The 15,651-nt window shown below is 46.4% G+C and overlaps 1 protein-coding gene across 2 annotated transcripts in view; it reads right to left on the bottom strand.

Moving 5' to 3' along the window:
- WLS (Wnt ligand secretion mediator) overlaps positions 1-15,651 on the bottom strand; it is a 135,104-nt gene that overhangs the window by 66,410 nt on the left and 53,043 nt on the right. For both annotated transcript variants that reach the window (XM_036758106.1, XM_036758107.1), the window contains exon 2: positions 11,168-11,440. In XM_036758106.1, coding sequence (XP_036614001.1) covers positions 11,168-11,440 — 273 coding nt within the window. The remainder of the gene's footprint in view (positions 1-11,167; positions 11,441-15,651) is intronic.

Here is a 15,651-nt window from a genome sequence, read left to right as displayed (position 1 = left end):
GGGTGGGGCAGGGCAGGGGCCAGAAAGGACAGAGCCCTAATTGGCGCAGGTGAGCAGTCCTATGGGAGGTCATTAGGAACCAGGAGTCACAGACCTGAAGAAGAAACCTCAGAGGCTGAGTGGTCCAGCCCTCTCCTTCGAGCTGATGTGGAGAAGGAGCCCAAGGGATGACCTGATCAGCCCAAGATCACAACGTTAAGTAAGCACTCGAGGCAGAATTTGAACTCTGGTTCTGCTGCCCAGAGCTAACCTCCCTCAGGGTGGGCATGTGCATGTTTCAGTGTCTCTGCCAACACTGCCCTCTCCGTCCTTCTCCAGTTCTTGGCCCACTCCCCCTTGAGAAATGTCTTAGAGCATAGATTTAGAGCACGAAGAGAACCAGAAGTTGTCAAGTCCAATCCCCCCGTCCTTTACACGGGGGAAACTGAGGCACTGAGCTATTAAGTGACTTGTCCAGGTCACATAGCTACAGCTTCAGGCATCCAAGGCAGTATTTGAACCCATCATCCTGACCCCAAGCCCAGTGCTTTGATCCCCTGCACCGCCTTAAGCCAATCCTGCAGCTTCTCTAATATCTGAATCTGTGGCCCTCACTGTGTGTCCAGGAGCTTCCGGGCTTGTGCTGCTGGCCAGCTGGAGGACACAGCACTGGAGGGACCAAGATGAGATCCAGAACAGGGGGAGGAGGAGGGAGCAGGGCTTCTTCTCTGGTCTCTGGCAGCCATCGGCTCTGGGGGCCTTCCCCTTGCTGTCTCTGGGCTGCCTCAGTTCCCTTGTTTTAAGATGAGCTCAGAGAGGATGACTAAGGTCCCTTCCAGCTCTGAAATCCTACCCAGCAGGTGGGGGTAGGGATACTGACAACATGCATTTATGGATGCTTCCTTACCACTGTCACTGGGTGGGGATAGGAAGAAAGGCAAAAAGAAGGTCCTGGACCTTAAGGGGTGGGGTCACATGCTAAAGGGGAGGCAACATGAACGTACAAGATATAAGCAGAGGCGCTGGGAGTCAGGCATGGGGGAAGAGAGCAGGGGACCAGGGCAAGGTTTCTGGGCATACCCCACCACACCCAGTAGCCGCCCGATAAACCTGACATGCCTAGAAACTTAAGCACTGAGATGCATCCTCATGGAGAGATCGGCCCCCAGCGTCTCACAGAACCGAATCCAACAAACACATATTGGAGAAACAACATAGTACAGTGAAAAGAACCCTTGGAGGTCCAGCACCTTGCCCAGTGCCTAAGCAGAATTTGAACCCACGTCCAGGAAGCACAAGTCAGGGAAGGTGTAGCCCTGGTGCAGTGAAAAGAGCTGTTGGGAGTCACAGGACCCGAGTTCCTGGTCCTGTGTGGCCTTGAGCTATTGCTTAATCGCAATGAGCCTCAGTTTGCCTAGCTGTAAAATAAAGAAGTAGGACCTGGTGACTTTCAGGGTCCCTCCTAGCTCTAGGGTCTACCATCCACTAAGCTTCCAGTCATGGCCAGAGCTACAACCTGGCTGAAGCTTAAAAGGAGGACAGGGCAGCCAGTAAAAACAAGAAGGTGATAATGGCCATTCTGGCTCCTCACAGCCTGCTACCTACCACTAACTGGCTGCAAGACCTTGTGTAAATCATTTTCCTTCTCTGGATCTCAGTTTCCTGCCTATAAGGACCAAGAGGACTCGTCTTTTTATCGTCCAAAGAGGGGATGGGGGAAGACAGTGGGAGGGAGAAATAATAAATGCTGGTGAAATAAATGCATTAAAAATGTGTAATTTTAAAAGAATGAAAAGGACAAAAACTGGTGGGCAAGTGCCTGGAGTTGGGGTGAGCTGCACACGTGCTCGGGGCGCCTCCATTCTGTGGGGAAATTCCCAAGCCCGACATCTAGCTAATCTTGGCCAGACTTCTGAAGGGCTCGCCTGGCCCCAGTCGCTCCCTTTCACTTAGAAAGTCTTTCTGGTCTACAACTAACAATCATTTTTGGAGGCACCAGGGACCCATCCGGAAGGCTTTAGAGTGATGTTATCCAAAGAAAAAGGGCTTATCGATAATCATATCCCAAAGGTTCCCAGACTGCTAGCCAACACAAACAAGCGCTGAAGGGTTCATTTCCATTCAGAAGTCCCGGAGAGCTAGCAAAGATCCTCCCCAAAACAGAGGTAATCCTGGGAGTCAGAGTAAACAAACGTCCCAAACCAACCTTCCCCAGGCTGGGTTAATCAGCCACTGGGTAAAAACTCCCAGATACAATCTGCTCTCCACATCTTCTAGTCTCTTTCTTTTCCTCAAATTAGTGGTTAAACTGATTCACCCAGTCTGCTTACAGACTTGTAAATACTGGACTTTGGGGAGAGGGGCAGGGAGGAAAACGAAGCTGGAGATGAGGTATTCAGTGAGTCACCACCTCCTCTCATCTCAAGCAGCTGTGGGGAGCGGAGGGGACTTAAGTGGGCTACACACAGGTACATGTGGACCCACGGTCATGGCCACTAGAGTTGGTGTGTTTATATGATCATATCATCATATACGCACACATATATACATATGTATAATATATATATTATACATACATACATATATATATATATATATATATATATATGTATATGTGTTGGTGTTCAGTGGATTCAGTCACACCCAGCTCTTTGTGATCCCATTTTGGGTTTTCTTGGCAAAGATACTGGAGTGGTTTGTCATTTCCTTCTCCAGCTCATTTTACAGATGAGGAAACTGAGGCAAACAGAGGTAAGTGACTTACCCAGGGTGACACAGCTAGGAAGTGTCCGAGACCGGATTTGAACTCAGGAGTCTTTCTGCCTTCAGGCCCTGCACTCTATCCACTGTGACACACATACACAAACATAATATACACACACATACGGGATGTCTAAATGTTCTCCCATGTATGCACTAGACTCAAGAGACTCATACATGTAGACCCAGAAAGGTCCTTAGAGGTCACAGGACTGTAGATTTAGAGTTGGAAGGGATGTTAGAGAACACCAAGGCCAACCCACCCATTTAATAGATAAAGAAACTGAGTCTGGGAGACACTAGAGGGAATGATCCATAACTAGTTTAGTGTCTGGGGCAGGATTTGAATCCAGGTTTTCCTTATTCTGAGTCTGGCATCACACACCAATGCCTCTTGGAAGTTAGCTGGTGACATCCCTTTCTTCCTTTTTTTTTTTAGACACTTGGAGAGCTTGGTCTAGTCCCTTGTTCCAAGTTACACCAGGAACAGAATCTGCACCCTGGACCTGGGACTCAGATCGAGTTCCAAAGCACTTCCGAGCCACCCAGCGGCCACATGCTCATATCCATCCTTGTTACAAAAGTCCGAGCGGCTCTATTTTGGAGGGATCCAGACGACTCACACCCTGGTACTTCTCGCCTCCATCCTGCCCTAACAGGTCTTTGTCTAAGGTAGTTATTTGCTGTAACAAGAAAATAAACACAATTTTGGGACCTGATCCGAGAACCTGACAGTGGTGATGACTGGAGAACATGTATCCTGGCCTTTCTTCACTTCACAGAGTACGCCAAGCCTCCATCTACAACAGTCCAACTCATTCCAGGGATGGATGACAGTGTCTTCCATGTTGAATGTGCCTATCCCTGCCTTGCCCACTCAGATCAACCCTGTCAGCCAAGGCAAGGCCCCCCATCAAGTGCCCCGAGACTCCAAATACCACTCTGCTCTAACTCCTGGCCCAGACCTCTCCTTAGGGAAGGGAAGTCTCCACTCTGTTCCCCAATATGTGCTGTCTTCTTCTTAGGAAGGAAAGCTCCCATTGGGCAAAGACTCTCTTATTTGCTTGCCTTTGTGTCCCTAGCAGTTAGCACAGAGACTGGAAAGGTAGATGTGGTTAACAAATGCATTTTTATTCATTTGTTTGCTCATCCATTCATGCGTGCCAACGGTTACCACAGCCTCTATTTCAACAGCCTAGCAAGAACAAGATAGCCTGGGCCCAGCAAAGGACCTGTCTTTGATCTCTCCCACCAGGTTCCTTCCAGCAGGGTCTGAAGGCCAGAGCAGGCCAAACAACCCCAGCTCACACCAGACCAGGCCTGGCTTCTATTTCTTAGTGGGTTTCCAGTGGAAGCTCAGTTACTCAGTTCCCAAGCATGTGCAAGTCCCTAGTTTGGCTGAAATTTACCTCCCCCCTCCCCTTTAATGCTATTATTCCCAGTCTATTGAAAGGCCAAAACCACCTCCAGGCTTTGGAGGAGCTGGAAGGAGTTTTCCCTGAATGACAGCTGGGGACTTTGGAAACTTTTGTCCTAAAAAGGAAAAAGAAGAGTCCAAGGCCGGGTAAATAGTCTGGATTATGTTTATGAAGTCTTTCCAGAGGTCTCCCAGGCTGCTTTCAGCAGCTCCCCATTATTCCCTCCTTCCTGCCAGGAGCAGCCCCCTCCTCACTCTCCCCACCTCCCCTTCCAGAGGCAGCAGCCAGAATCAAGCCCAGGGCAGACCAAACAACACTCAACTCTCTAGCAAACCTTCCAGGACTTTGCTGATTTGCAGGGGGGGGTGGGGGGGTATTAATACTTTTTAAATCCTGAAGTCTAAGATGAAGTGTGAAGAGTCTTTAATCCCTGTCTGTGTAACTCAGAAGCAGACCTCTAGCCAGATTAATTCCTCTAGCCGTTAGTCAAAGTGGTCCCAAACCATGGCCCAGCACATTTGGGCATCCTCATTTAGGTTCTGTGGTCTCACTGATCACTCTCACCCTCCTGGTTCAAACCCGGGAAATGGAAGGAAGAAATGTTGGGGAAGGAGGGATGGGGAGATGGGGAGGGATCTACAGAGGCTTGAACCATGGATAGAGGCTTGAATTTGAAGTCACCAGAGTCAAACCTTCCCTCTGACACTTAGTATTTGTATGACCCTGGGTAAGTAAGTCATTGGGCTTAAATTTTTTTATATTTGTAAAGTACAGGTAAATATAGGTAAAATGTATTTTTAAAATTATGATAATACGGGAAACTTTTCCCAATGCCCCCAACCGCTTGTTCCCTCCTCCCCTCCCAAATTACCTTATATTTAACTAGTTTGTATACATTTGTATTTGTTCATTTTGTACTTATACTGTGTGTGTAAAGTACGTACACACACACACACACACACACACACACACACACACACAAAAGCTTTGGGTCTCCTTTCTCAGAGTCATATTTTTAAATGCATGAAATAAAATACATCAGATGACAAACCAATTTATGGTGAAATACGCTATCGAAATGGTTTTAAAAATGGTTTCACATTCCCCAGGTGGAAACCCCCCGTGCTAGGACTAAGCTGCAGAGAAGGTGCCAGCCTGCACTTGTGGGGGCAGTTATTTACACCAGTGAAAGCAACCCTCCCTGTCCCTTTCCCTTACGTCTGGTATTCTTGGCACCTGGGAATCAGTGAGGAATAGGAAGTGCTCAGGTGAGGAAACAGGAAGAAAGGAACCAAGGATTAACAGGGAGTAAAGTAAGGGGAAGAAGTGGGATTGAACCCAAGGCCCCAGGCCTCCTAATGAAAACTGACATTTGCATCATTGTATGGAAAAAACAAAAAAAAAAAAACCCCAACCCAAAACAAATAAACAAAAAACCCAGAGAAACCTAGGAAGCCCAGGCTAGGAACCCTAGCACTAAACCCAACTCCAGCGAATCCCCCTAGCTCCTGGAAAGTGTTCTCTGAATCACTAAGGAAGGGAGGCCTCCTTTCCTGCCTCGGAGGTTCAGTGGGAAACAGGTCTCTGTTAGACGATTGGTCAACGAAGTTTCGTAAAAATTCCCTTATAATCTGGTTTAAAAGGGGGGGGGGGCGCTGGGAAGAGATGGCATCACCCTATATCAAAGCCACCCCAAGCATCTACAAACAAAGCTGCTGAGGGTAAAATCCCCCAAACCCAACCGCCAACCTGCCCACATGAAAGCCAGCAGCCCACACAGTCCACCCACCCACCTGGCCTTCCTGCTCAGGAAAAAGCCTCTCATCAGCTTCTGGACAACAAGATGGCTTCAGGTATTAACTGGGTTTGTTTATAAGAGTCCGTCTGCCATGTTATTTTGTATAAACAGATAACGCCTTGAAAGGCAACACAGTAACCAAGGCGCTGGCCTTGGAATTAGGAGGACCTGCATGCCAATCCTACTATAAACACTTTGCAGCTATGTGACCATGGACAAGTCACTGTACCTTGCTGGGCCTTTCTCCCTAAGACTATCGATCACGGTAGGGCTGTGATCTATAAGATGGGCACAGTGTGTTTTTATTTTCAAGGTCACTCTTGTTTGAGTTCAAGCAAATGGTGAGGGGCTTTACGGTGGCAAGCCAAGCTCCTAAAGTGAAAATGAGGATAATCGTAGGTAGCGTTTACAGAGCACAGTCAGGTTGGCTTACAAAGCACAGAACAGGATTTCTCCTGAATCCCAGTCCAGCGCTCTACACCTGAGGAAGCCCCCGGTGCCATGGGGAGAGTGCTGGGACCAGAGTCAGGAGGATGGGAGTTCAAATCTGGACTCAGACATGTATGGCCTATGTGACCCTGGGCAAGTCACTTAACTGCTCTCAGCCTCAATTTTCTTATCTGTAAAATGATGGGGCTGGACATTGTGGCCTCTATGGTTCTTTCCAGGGTTCAATCTATGATCCCATGACCCTAGTACCTCTCCCTTCCTTGTAAGTCTTGTAGAATAATGGCATACTGGTGAATGAGGCAGCGGGCAAACGTTACCCTTTGCCAATAGCATGATTTTTTAACAAATTCTTCTGAATATTTATGGCCAAGGTGGCAGAGTGAAGGCAGGAACTCACCTGAGCTATCCCAAATTCCTCTCCAAACAACTTTAGAATAATGCCTCAGAGTGAATTCTGGAGTGTCAAAACCAACAAAAGGAGGGGTGAAACAATTTCCTAGCCCAAGATATCTTAGAAGGCCAGTAAGAAAGTTCTGTCTCATTGAGAAGGGAGGACAGTCCAGCCACGCCACACCCAAGCTAGCCAGCAGCAGATCTTGGGGGCACCTGAATTGGCAGGGTGGCCTTTGGAGCTCTCAGCCCATAGATGGTAAGGGAACTGCACAACTGATCAGAAAGAGAGGAGATTATAGGGGTTCCTTTGCTGGCACAGGGTGTGGGACCCTCCCAGGGCAAGGAGGAGCACTAGCACACTAGAGAATGCAGCCTCAAAGGCTGGGGACCCTGGTCACAGTTCCAGGGGAGAAAAGAGTGCTTATGGTCACCCACAAACCAGAGCACAGGCCAAGAAACCAGTGACCACCGTTCTTAGATAATACTACCTTAGAACTGAAAACTTATAGATTCCCAGAACTAGCTCTGAAAACATCAGCAAAAAACAAAACAAAAAAAAAAATCTGAGGATTGGGACAGTCTCCCCTCCCAAATAAATGATGCAATAAAATCATGAAAAAAGTGTCAACAGCTTGGTAAAGGATGCGCACACACACACAAATACTGCAGAAAATAATACCTTAAAAAACAGAATTGACCAAATAAAAAAAGGAGGTACAAAAGCTCAATGAAGAAAATAATTCCTTAAAAAATAGAATTGGGCAAGTAGAAGCTAATGATTCCCTGAGACATCAAGAAACAATCAAACTAAATCACAAGAATGAAAAAATAGGAGAAAATGTGAAATATTTCATTGGAAAAACAACTGACCTGGAAAATAGATTGAGGAGAGATAATTTAAGAATTATTGGACTACCTGAAAGCCATAATCAAAAAGGAGCCCTGACATTGTATTTTAAGAAATTATCAAGGAAAACTGTCTTGATATCCTAGAACCAGAGGGTAAAATAGAAATTGAAAGAATCTACCAATCACCTCCTGAAAGAGATCCCAAAATGAATACTCTCAGGAATATTAAAGTCAAATTTCAGAGCTTCCAGGCCAAAGAGAAAATACTGCAAGCAGCTAGAAAGAAACAACTCAAATATCATGGAGTAACAGTCAGGATCACACAAGATTTAGCTTTTACATTAAAGGATCAGAGGGCTTGGATTACAACCAAGAATCACCTACCTCCCCCCAACAAAATAAAACCCAACAAAAATTGAGTACAATCCTTCAGGGGGAAAAATGGATATTTAATGAAATTGAGAGCTTTCAAGCATTCCTAATGAAAAGACCAGAGATGAATAAAAAATTTGGCTTTCAAATGTAAGACTCAAGAGAAATATAAAAAGGTAAACAGCAAAGAGTAATCCTAAGAGAATCAATAAGGTTAAACTGTTTACTTTCCTACATGGGAAGATGACACTTGTAACTCCTAAGAACTTTATCATTATCAAGGTAGTTAAAAGGAGTACATGTAGACAGAAGGCACGGGTATGGGTTGACTATGATGGGATGATATTTTTAAAAAAATAAAATTAAGGGGTGAAAAAGAGGAATGCACTGGGGGATGGGGAAAGGAAGAGGTAAAATGGGATAAATTATCTCACATAAAAGAGCAACAAAAGAGCTTTTCAATGGAGTGGAAAATGGGGGGATGGTATTGGGCAGTGACTGAACCTTGCTCTCATCGGAATTGGTCAAAGAGGGAAATACTCAGGTAAAGGAATCTGTCTTGGAGAAGTATGAAGAGTGGGGGATAAGGGAGGGTGCTGACAGAAGTGAGGGTAGATTGGGGAGGTGATAGAAGCAATTGAAGAGGGACAGGGTAGAAGGAGAGAGAAAGATAAATGGGGAAAAATAGGATGGAGGCAAATACATAATTAGTAATCATGACTGTGAAAAAACTGATGAAGGCCTCATTTCTCAAATATATAAAGAACTGAGTCAGGTTTATAAGACTACAATTCATTCCCCAATTGACGAATGGACAAAGGATATGAACAGGCAGTTTTCAGACAAAGCTATCTAAAGTCACATAAAAATGCTCTAAATCACTACTGATCAAATTAAAACAATTCTGAGGTACCACCTCCCATTTATCAGATTGGCTAATATGACAGAAAAGAGAAATGACAAATGTTGGAGGGGAGATGGAAAAATAGGGAAATGAATACACTGTTAGTGGAGTTCTGGAGAGCAATTTGGAACTATGGCCAAAAGGCCAAGAAACTGTACATACCCTTTGACCCAGCAATACCACTAGTAGGTCTGTGTCCCAAAGAAATTTTTTTAAAGTTTTTTTAAGGAAAAAGACCTATATGTACCAAAATATTTATAGCAGCTCTTTTTGTGGTGACAAAGACTTGGAAATTGAGGGGATGCCCATAACTGAGAAATGGCTAACAAGTTGTGGTCTATGATTGTGATGGAATATTGCTGTGCTATGAGAAATGGCAAGCAGAATGATTTCAGAAAAACCTAGAAAGACTTGATCTGATGCAGAGTGAAGTGAGCAGAACCAGGAGAACACCGTACACAGTAACAGTAACATTGTACGATGATCAGCCGCGAATGATTTAGGTATTCTGGGCAATGCAATGGTCCGAGGCAATTCCAAGGATACATGATAACAAATGCTATCTAGCTCCAGAGATGGATCAGATGGATTCTGAATGCAGATCAAAGCATACCTTTTTTTTAAACTTTATTTTTCTTGGTGTGTGTGTGTGTGTGTGTGTGTGTGTGTGTGTGTGTGTGTGTGTGTGTGTGTGTATGTGTTCTTTCACAGCAGGACTAATATGGAAATATGTTTTGTATGACTGTACAAGCAAATTAATATCAAATTGCCTGCCTTTTCAATGTGGGAAGGGCAAAGGGAGGGAAAGAATTTTGAATTCAAAATTTAAAAAAAAAGAACGTTGAAATTTTTTTACAAGTAACTGGAATATTTAATGTTCAATATTTAATTGTTTGATATTAATATTATTAATAATATTAAATATTAAAATATTTTTAAGACCCACATTCTTCTGAAGATGTTGTCTTTGCTCACAGGGTAGCCTTGATGGTGGCAACTGGGCAGGCTAACAAATAAAACTACCTGGAGCCAAGAGACCTCTTGGGACCACTGGAGTCACATGCTTGGGTGGCCTCCCGGGGGTGCCCAGTGATGACAACAGCGATAGTAACAGACGAGCCATGCAGAGGCACCTTCCCCAAATGAGCCTGGTGGGGGAGGTGGGGGTTCTCCGGGACCTGGGGGAAGGGTCACCTTATCAGATCTTCATTTTGCAGATGAAAAAACAGAGACCCAGAGAAGGAGGGACCCAGGTATTCAGTGGCAGAGCAGGGATTTGAACCTAGGTCAGTAAGAAAAGATCATTGATTTCGATCTGGAAAGCACCTGAGAGGCCCCGGAGTCCAGCTCCCTCATTTTACAGCTAAGGAAACTGAGGCAAACAGAGGTTAAGTGACTTGTCCACGGTCATGGTGTTAAATGTCTGAGGCAGGATTTGAACTCTGGTCTTCCTGACTCCAAGTGCAGCGCTCTAACCACAAATCACCACTGCTTCTTTGGCCATCTTCCAGGGCCTCTCTTGACCAGTTTCTGTTGCTGGGTTTTTTGATTGCTATTGGGGCGGGGTATGGGGGGGGGGCTGCAGATTTGTGATTTCATTAGTGCAGAGAACTCCCAGTAAGGAAATTCCATTCTCCAACACAGTCAGAACCCACTACACAACGAGAGCTGCCTGGGGCACCGAGAGATGGAAAGATGTGTCTCCCATGTTGCCTCCCAAAGCCAGCATGTGTCAGAGGTAGGTCTCAAACCCAAGCCCTCCTGGCTTTAAGAACAGCTCCTTGTCCACTGTTATCAAACAGCCTCTATTACAAGTATGATGGTGCCTGATATACATAAAAGGAAACTCAGTGGTCACCTGATCCAAACCACCTTGGCTGCAGGTGAGGAAACTGAGGCCCGGAGTGCTTTAAGTGGCTCATTCAGCATCACAAGGGTAATGTTTAGAGCTGCCATCTGAGCCTTCCTCACTTGGCTTCCAATCCAGAGTGTGTTCTCTCTCTCTCTCTCCCTCCCTCCCTCCCCCTCACTTTCTTCTCCTCCCCTCCCTTCTCCTCTCCTCTTTCTTTTTGTCTCCTCTTCTCCCTCTCCCCACCTGCCTCTCTCTTTCTTCTCCTCCCCTCCATTCTCTTCTCCTCTTTCTTTTTGTCTCCTCTTCTCCCTCTCCCACCCTGCCTCTCACATCCTAGAGAACCCTGACTCTGGGCACTGTAACAGGGCAGGTGGAAGGGGGACAGGACTCACTGATCTGGTTGTTCAGCTTGAAGGCGATGTCCAGCTGGAGGAGGAAGAGCATAAACTGGAACCAGGGGCTCATCTCCATGGCAGGCAGGGGTACATGCACGGCAAACACAATGTCATTGGCTTCGATCTGCCTGGGAGGGGCCTCGTCAAAGTCCCGGATCTTGTCACACTGGTTGGAGCCCCAAGGCATGAACCACTTGGATTTGTGATGAATTTTCTTTGAGTCCACGCATTTCACTGACATGTAGGACACTGCTGTCGTGGGGCCCGGAGCTGAAAGGAGAAAAACATTTTCTGTTTAAGGATTGAATGTTTCGAAGTGACTTTCCTGATGCATGGGGTTAACTATGTACCTCTGTATACTCTCAGCTCCAGTGGTCCCCTAGGACCTTCAGGATCCTCATCTGGAATCCAAAGCCCTTCACAACCTTCCTCTTCTTACCACTAATGCCACACCCCCCCACACTCTAGGATCCTACCATCTGGCCCTACTCACTATTCCTTGTACACAGCACCCCCCTTCCCAGCTGGCTCCCACAGCTGCAAAATTCTCCCCCGTGCCCCCTGTCCTCCACCTGGCAGCTACCCTGGCTTCCTTCAAGCCTTAACTCCAATCCCACCTTGCCCCACCCCACTGCTCACACCCTCTCCACTGAGATCGCCTTCCAGACGATCCCAATGTCTTATTGGAACACAGTTTGTAGGGTGAGCTTCAGGGCTTAGCACAGGGCCTCGTACGCAGCAGGTGCTTAATCAATGCCAGTTGACAAACTGGTTAGCCCCACTAATAATAACAACAATGATGTTACTGACATCTGTAGAGCAGGTTAAGACTCACAAAGGGCTTTATGGATCACCACCCTGTCAGGTAGGTGTGATACGAGTTCTTGACTCGATTTAACTGGCGAGGAAACTGAGGATCAGAGCGACAGGGAGTCAGTGCAGGAATGGCAAGGCAGAAGCAGCACTAAGTGCGTCACCCTGGTCAAGTCATGTAACCGCCCTCATCCACAAAATAAGAGATGCACTCCAAGTTTGAAGGGCAACCAGGAGTAAGGAAGATACAAGTTCAGATCTGGAATCAAAGACTTATTAGTTGTGTGACCCTGGGCAAGTCTCTTAACCTTTCTCAGGTTTAGTTTCCTCAAGTGGAAAATTGAGATAATAACAGTACCTACCTATGCCTGGCACATAGTAGGTACTATATAAATGCTAGCTATGATGGTGATGATGATGATGGTGGTGATGGTGGTGGTGATGGTGACAGTGATGGTGGTAGTGATGATGGTGATGGTGATGGTGGTGACGGTGATGGTGGTAGTGATGGTGGTGATGGTGACAGTGATGGTGGTAGTGATGATGATGATGGTGGTAGTGATGGTGGTGATGGTGACAGTGATGGTGGTAGTGATGATGATGATGGTGGTAGTGATGGTGGTGATGGTGGTGGTGGTGACGGTGATGGTGGTGGTGGTGACGGTGATGGTGGTGGTGGTGATGCACAGACTCCATGACCCCCTACTAAGTATCAGATACAGGCTATGGACCCACATGTTTCAGACCCTCCCAAGTCTGGTGACCTCCCCATAGAGTATAGATTATTGATTTAGAAATGGCAGGGACCTTTCGTGTTATCAAATCCAACTCCCTCATTTTACAAATGAAGAACATGCACTTCAGAGAAGGTAAGTGATTCACCCAGGGTCACACAGCTAGTAAGTATCAGAGGCAGAATTCAAACCCGGGTCCTTCCACCTCCAAATGCTGGGCTCCAGTGCCGCATTTGTCCCACCAAAACTAGAGGGGAATATGTCTTTCTCATTGCAACAGCAGGAACAGTGAACTCTCTAATGACTCTCTTTCTCCCTGTATTTCCGCAGAGGCAAAGTAGAGACTTGGCCTTCCTCAAACCTCAAGTTCCAGCCTCCAGATCTTTGTCTGTTCTGCCAGACCTTGAGGGCTCTCCCCTTTTACTTCTGTATAGAAGAATTGTAAGGTTTCTTCAAGGCTTAGCTAAGGTGACGCCTCTCATGGGCAGCCTTTGCTCACTTCCCTTCCCTCCTAATTTGTCCTATTTTGCCCACTTCTTAAATTACTATGCATTCCATCTTCTGTTATATGTGTTGTGGAAATGTAAAATCCTCAAGGGCAGGGTCTGGTTTTCTTTCTGTGTTTGTGGGGGTGGGGGGAGGGGGGAGCACACTCACATGCACATATCTTTCTATCCTCAGGGTCTGGTACTCAGTAGACAATTAATAAATGCTTGTCCAACAGACCTAGAAGACATTTCCCTTCTCTGAGACTCCGTTTCCTCATGTGTAAAATGAAGCAAAGAAGAGAGGGGTTGAGCTGGAATCAGAAAACCTCCACTCAAACCCCACCTCAGACACCAGCTGGGCTACTTGGGGAAAGCTTCTACCTCAGTTTCCTCATTTGTAAAACGAGAGACGTGGACTGCATGGATGCTGAAGTCCCTTGCAGGCCTCGGTCCTGTGACTAGAGGGTTCCACTCCAGCTCTGATGTTCCATGATCTCATAAGTGACCTTCCAATTACTAAGGGTAAAAGCCAAAGTCCACAAGTGGCCAGGAAATGACTCCCCGACTCTAACACCCCCTTCCTAAATGCTACTTGAAGGCCCTTCATTACGGCATCCTGAGCAGTCAGTCCCAACAGCGGACCAACACCATGCCTGGATGGCCATCGCCGCTAACCTCCCTTCTGGGGACAGTCTTCTCCCACAGCCCCCTTTGATTCACCGGGGCCTCTCCTAGGCCGTTTGTCTCAAGTCAGACGCATGCTTTATTCTTGGAAATATGACTCAACAGAGACTCCAGTTATCCTGACTCAGCTAAATCGTCCACAAACATCAAGCCCAAACAGTAGATGAAAAGCGGCCCCTGTTTCTTGTGGTTGGGGAAATGAGCAGGGAGAGCCAAGTCAGGGGCAGGTCCCTTTACAGCTCAGATAATCACACAGATTTCTATATTTGAGACCTCCAAAAACCTCCCAAAATGAGCTTGGCCTTTCTGTATTTATCCTCCTCCTCCTCCATCCCATTTGAAAAATGAATCTCTTGTTACCCAGAAATGGCCACAAAGCGCTGACTAGTATGCAGGGAGCGGGGCTGGGGCCCCATCCCAAACTCAGTAGGTAAGTCTGGTCTAAGGTACACATTAAATGAGTCTTCAGCTTCAATGGCCAGACACAAAATCGGCCTCCTTTCCGATCTTTCATTTACTATCTCCTTCCTTAGGAGAAAAAACTACTATTGTCGGAGGATCTTTGATCTTAAAGCCAGAAGGGACCCGGAGACTGATCACCTCGTCTGGGGATTCTTCCTCTTTTTGGTGCCACGGAGCCTTTGACAGTCTGCCAAAGCCTGTGGACACTTTCTCAGAATAATGTTTTGGGGGTTTTTAAGTGAATAAAATAAAACAAATAGGGTTATAGAGGAGACCAATTACATTGAAATACAATTATTAATTTTTTTAAAACCAAGTTTACGGACCCCCAAGCCTAAGTGTTTTATTTTACGGATAAGAAAACTTAGAAGGTCTTGCTGTTCAGTCATTTTTCGTGTCCAACTCTTCATGACCCCATCTGGGATTTTCTTGGCAAAGACATTAGAGTGTTTCACCATTTCCTTCTCTAGCTCGTTTTACAGATGAGGAAACTGAGGCAAACAGGGTTAAGTGACTTGCCCAGGGTCACCCAGGTAGGAAGTGTCTGAGGATGGGTTTGAACTCAGGAAGCTGAGTCTTCCTGACTCCAAGCCCAGTGCTCTGTGCACTATGGCGCCCCCTGGCTGCCTTTGCTTTAGTAGTCATCATAAATTTACTTGTCTCCCAGGGTTTCTGCATTCATAGGATCATAGATTTAGAGGTGAGGAGGAAACTGAGGGTCCATCTAGCAAATCCTCTTATTTTACAGATGGTGAAACTGAGGAATAGGGGGATGAAGGGACTGTCCCAAGGCTACACAGGGAATGTCAGAGGTGAGATTTGAATCCAGGTCCTCTGACCTTAGAATCACTGCTCTTTCCATTGTGCCTCCATTGTGAGTACTGATTTGAGACTCTTCAAAGTCTCAAAGGGACAAAGCCTCGGCATCCCTCTCTCTCTCTAACCTGTGTCTTCCAACCTGTCATTTTACCATGTGACTTGCAGGGGAGGGGCGGGACTCAGTTGAGCATCTCATGAACTTTAAAACCATGAAAGGTGAGCCAGAGGACCACCTGGAGGATCTGGCTCTTTCTCCTCCCCAACACCAGGTCCCTTTGTTGGAATTCTTGTCTCTTTTTGGTGGGCAAAGAGGAGCCATGGGAAGTTTTCTGCAGCAAGGAGTGACACATACAGAACTGTCCCAAATCCCAAGCCCACCAGGAAGCCCCCTTCTTGCTCTGATTGCAAATGAACTGCCTCTACATGGGGAGGACCTGGAGCAAACATGGTCCAAGACACTGGAGAATCCAACAGAACCCAT

The sequence above is a fragment of the Trichosurus vulpecula genome, chromosome 4, assembly GCF_011100635.1.
Source record: "Trichosurus vulpecula isolate mTriVul1 chromosome 4, mTriVul1.pri, whole genome shotgun sequence".
Taxonomy (NCBI): domain Eukaryota; kingdom Metazoa; phylum Chordata; class Mammalia; order Diprotodontia; family Phalangeridae; genus Trichosurus; species Trichosurus vulpecula.
Note: the sequence above shows the minus strand (reverse complement) of the source record. Positions and strands in the feature narration are given on the sequence as shown.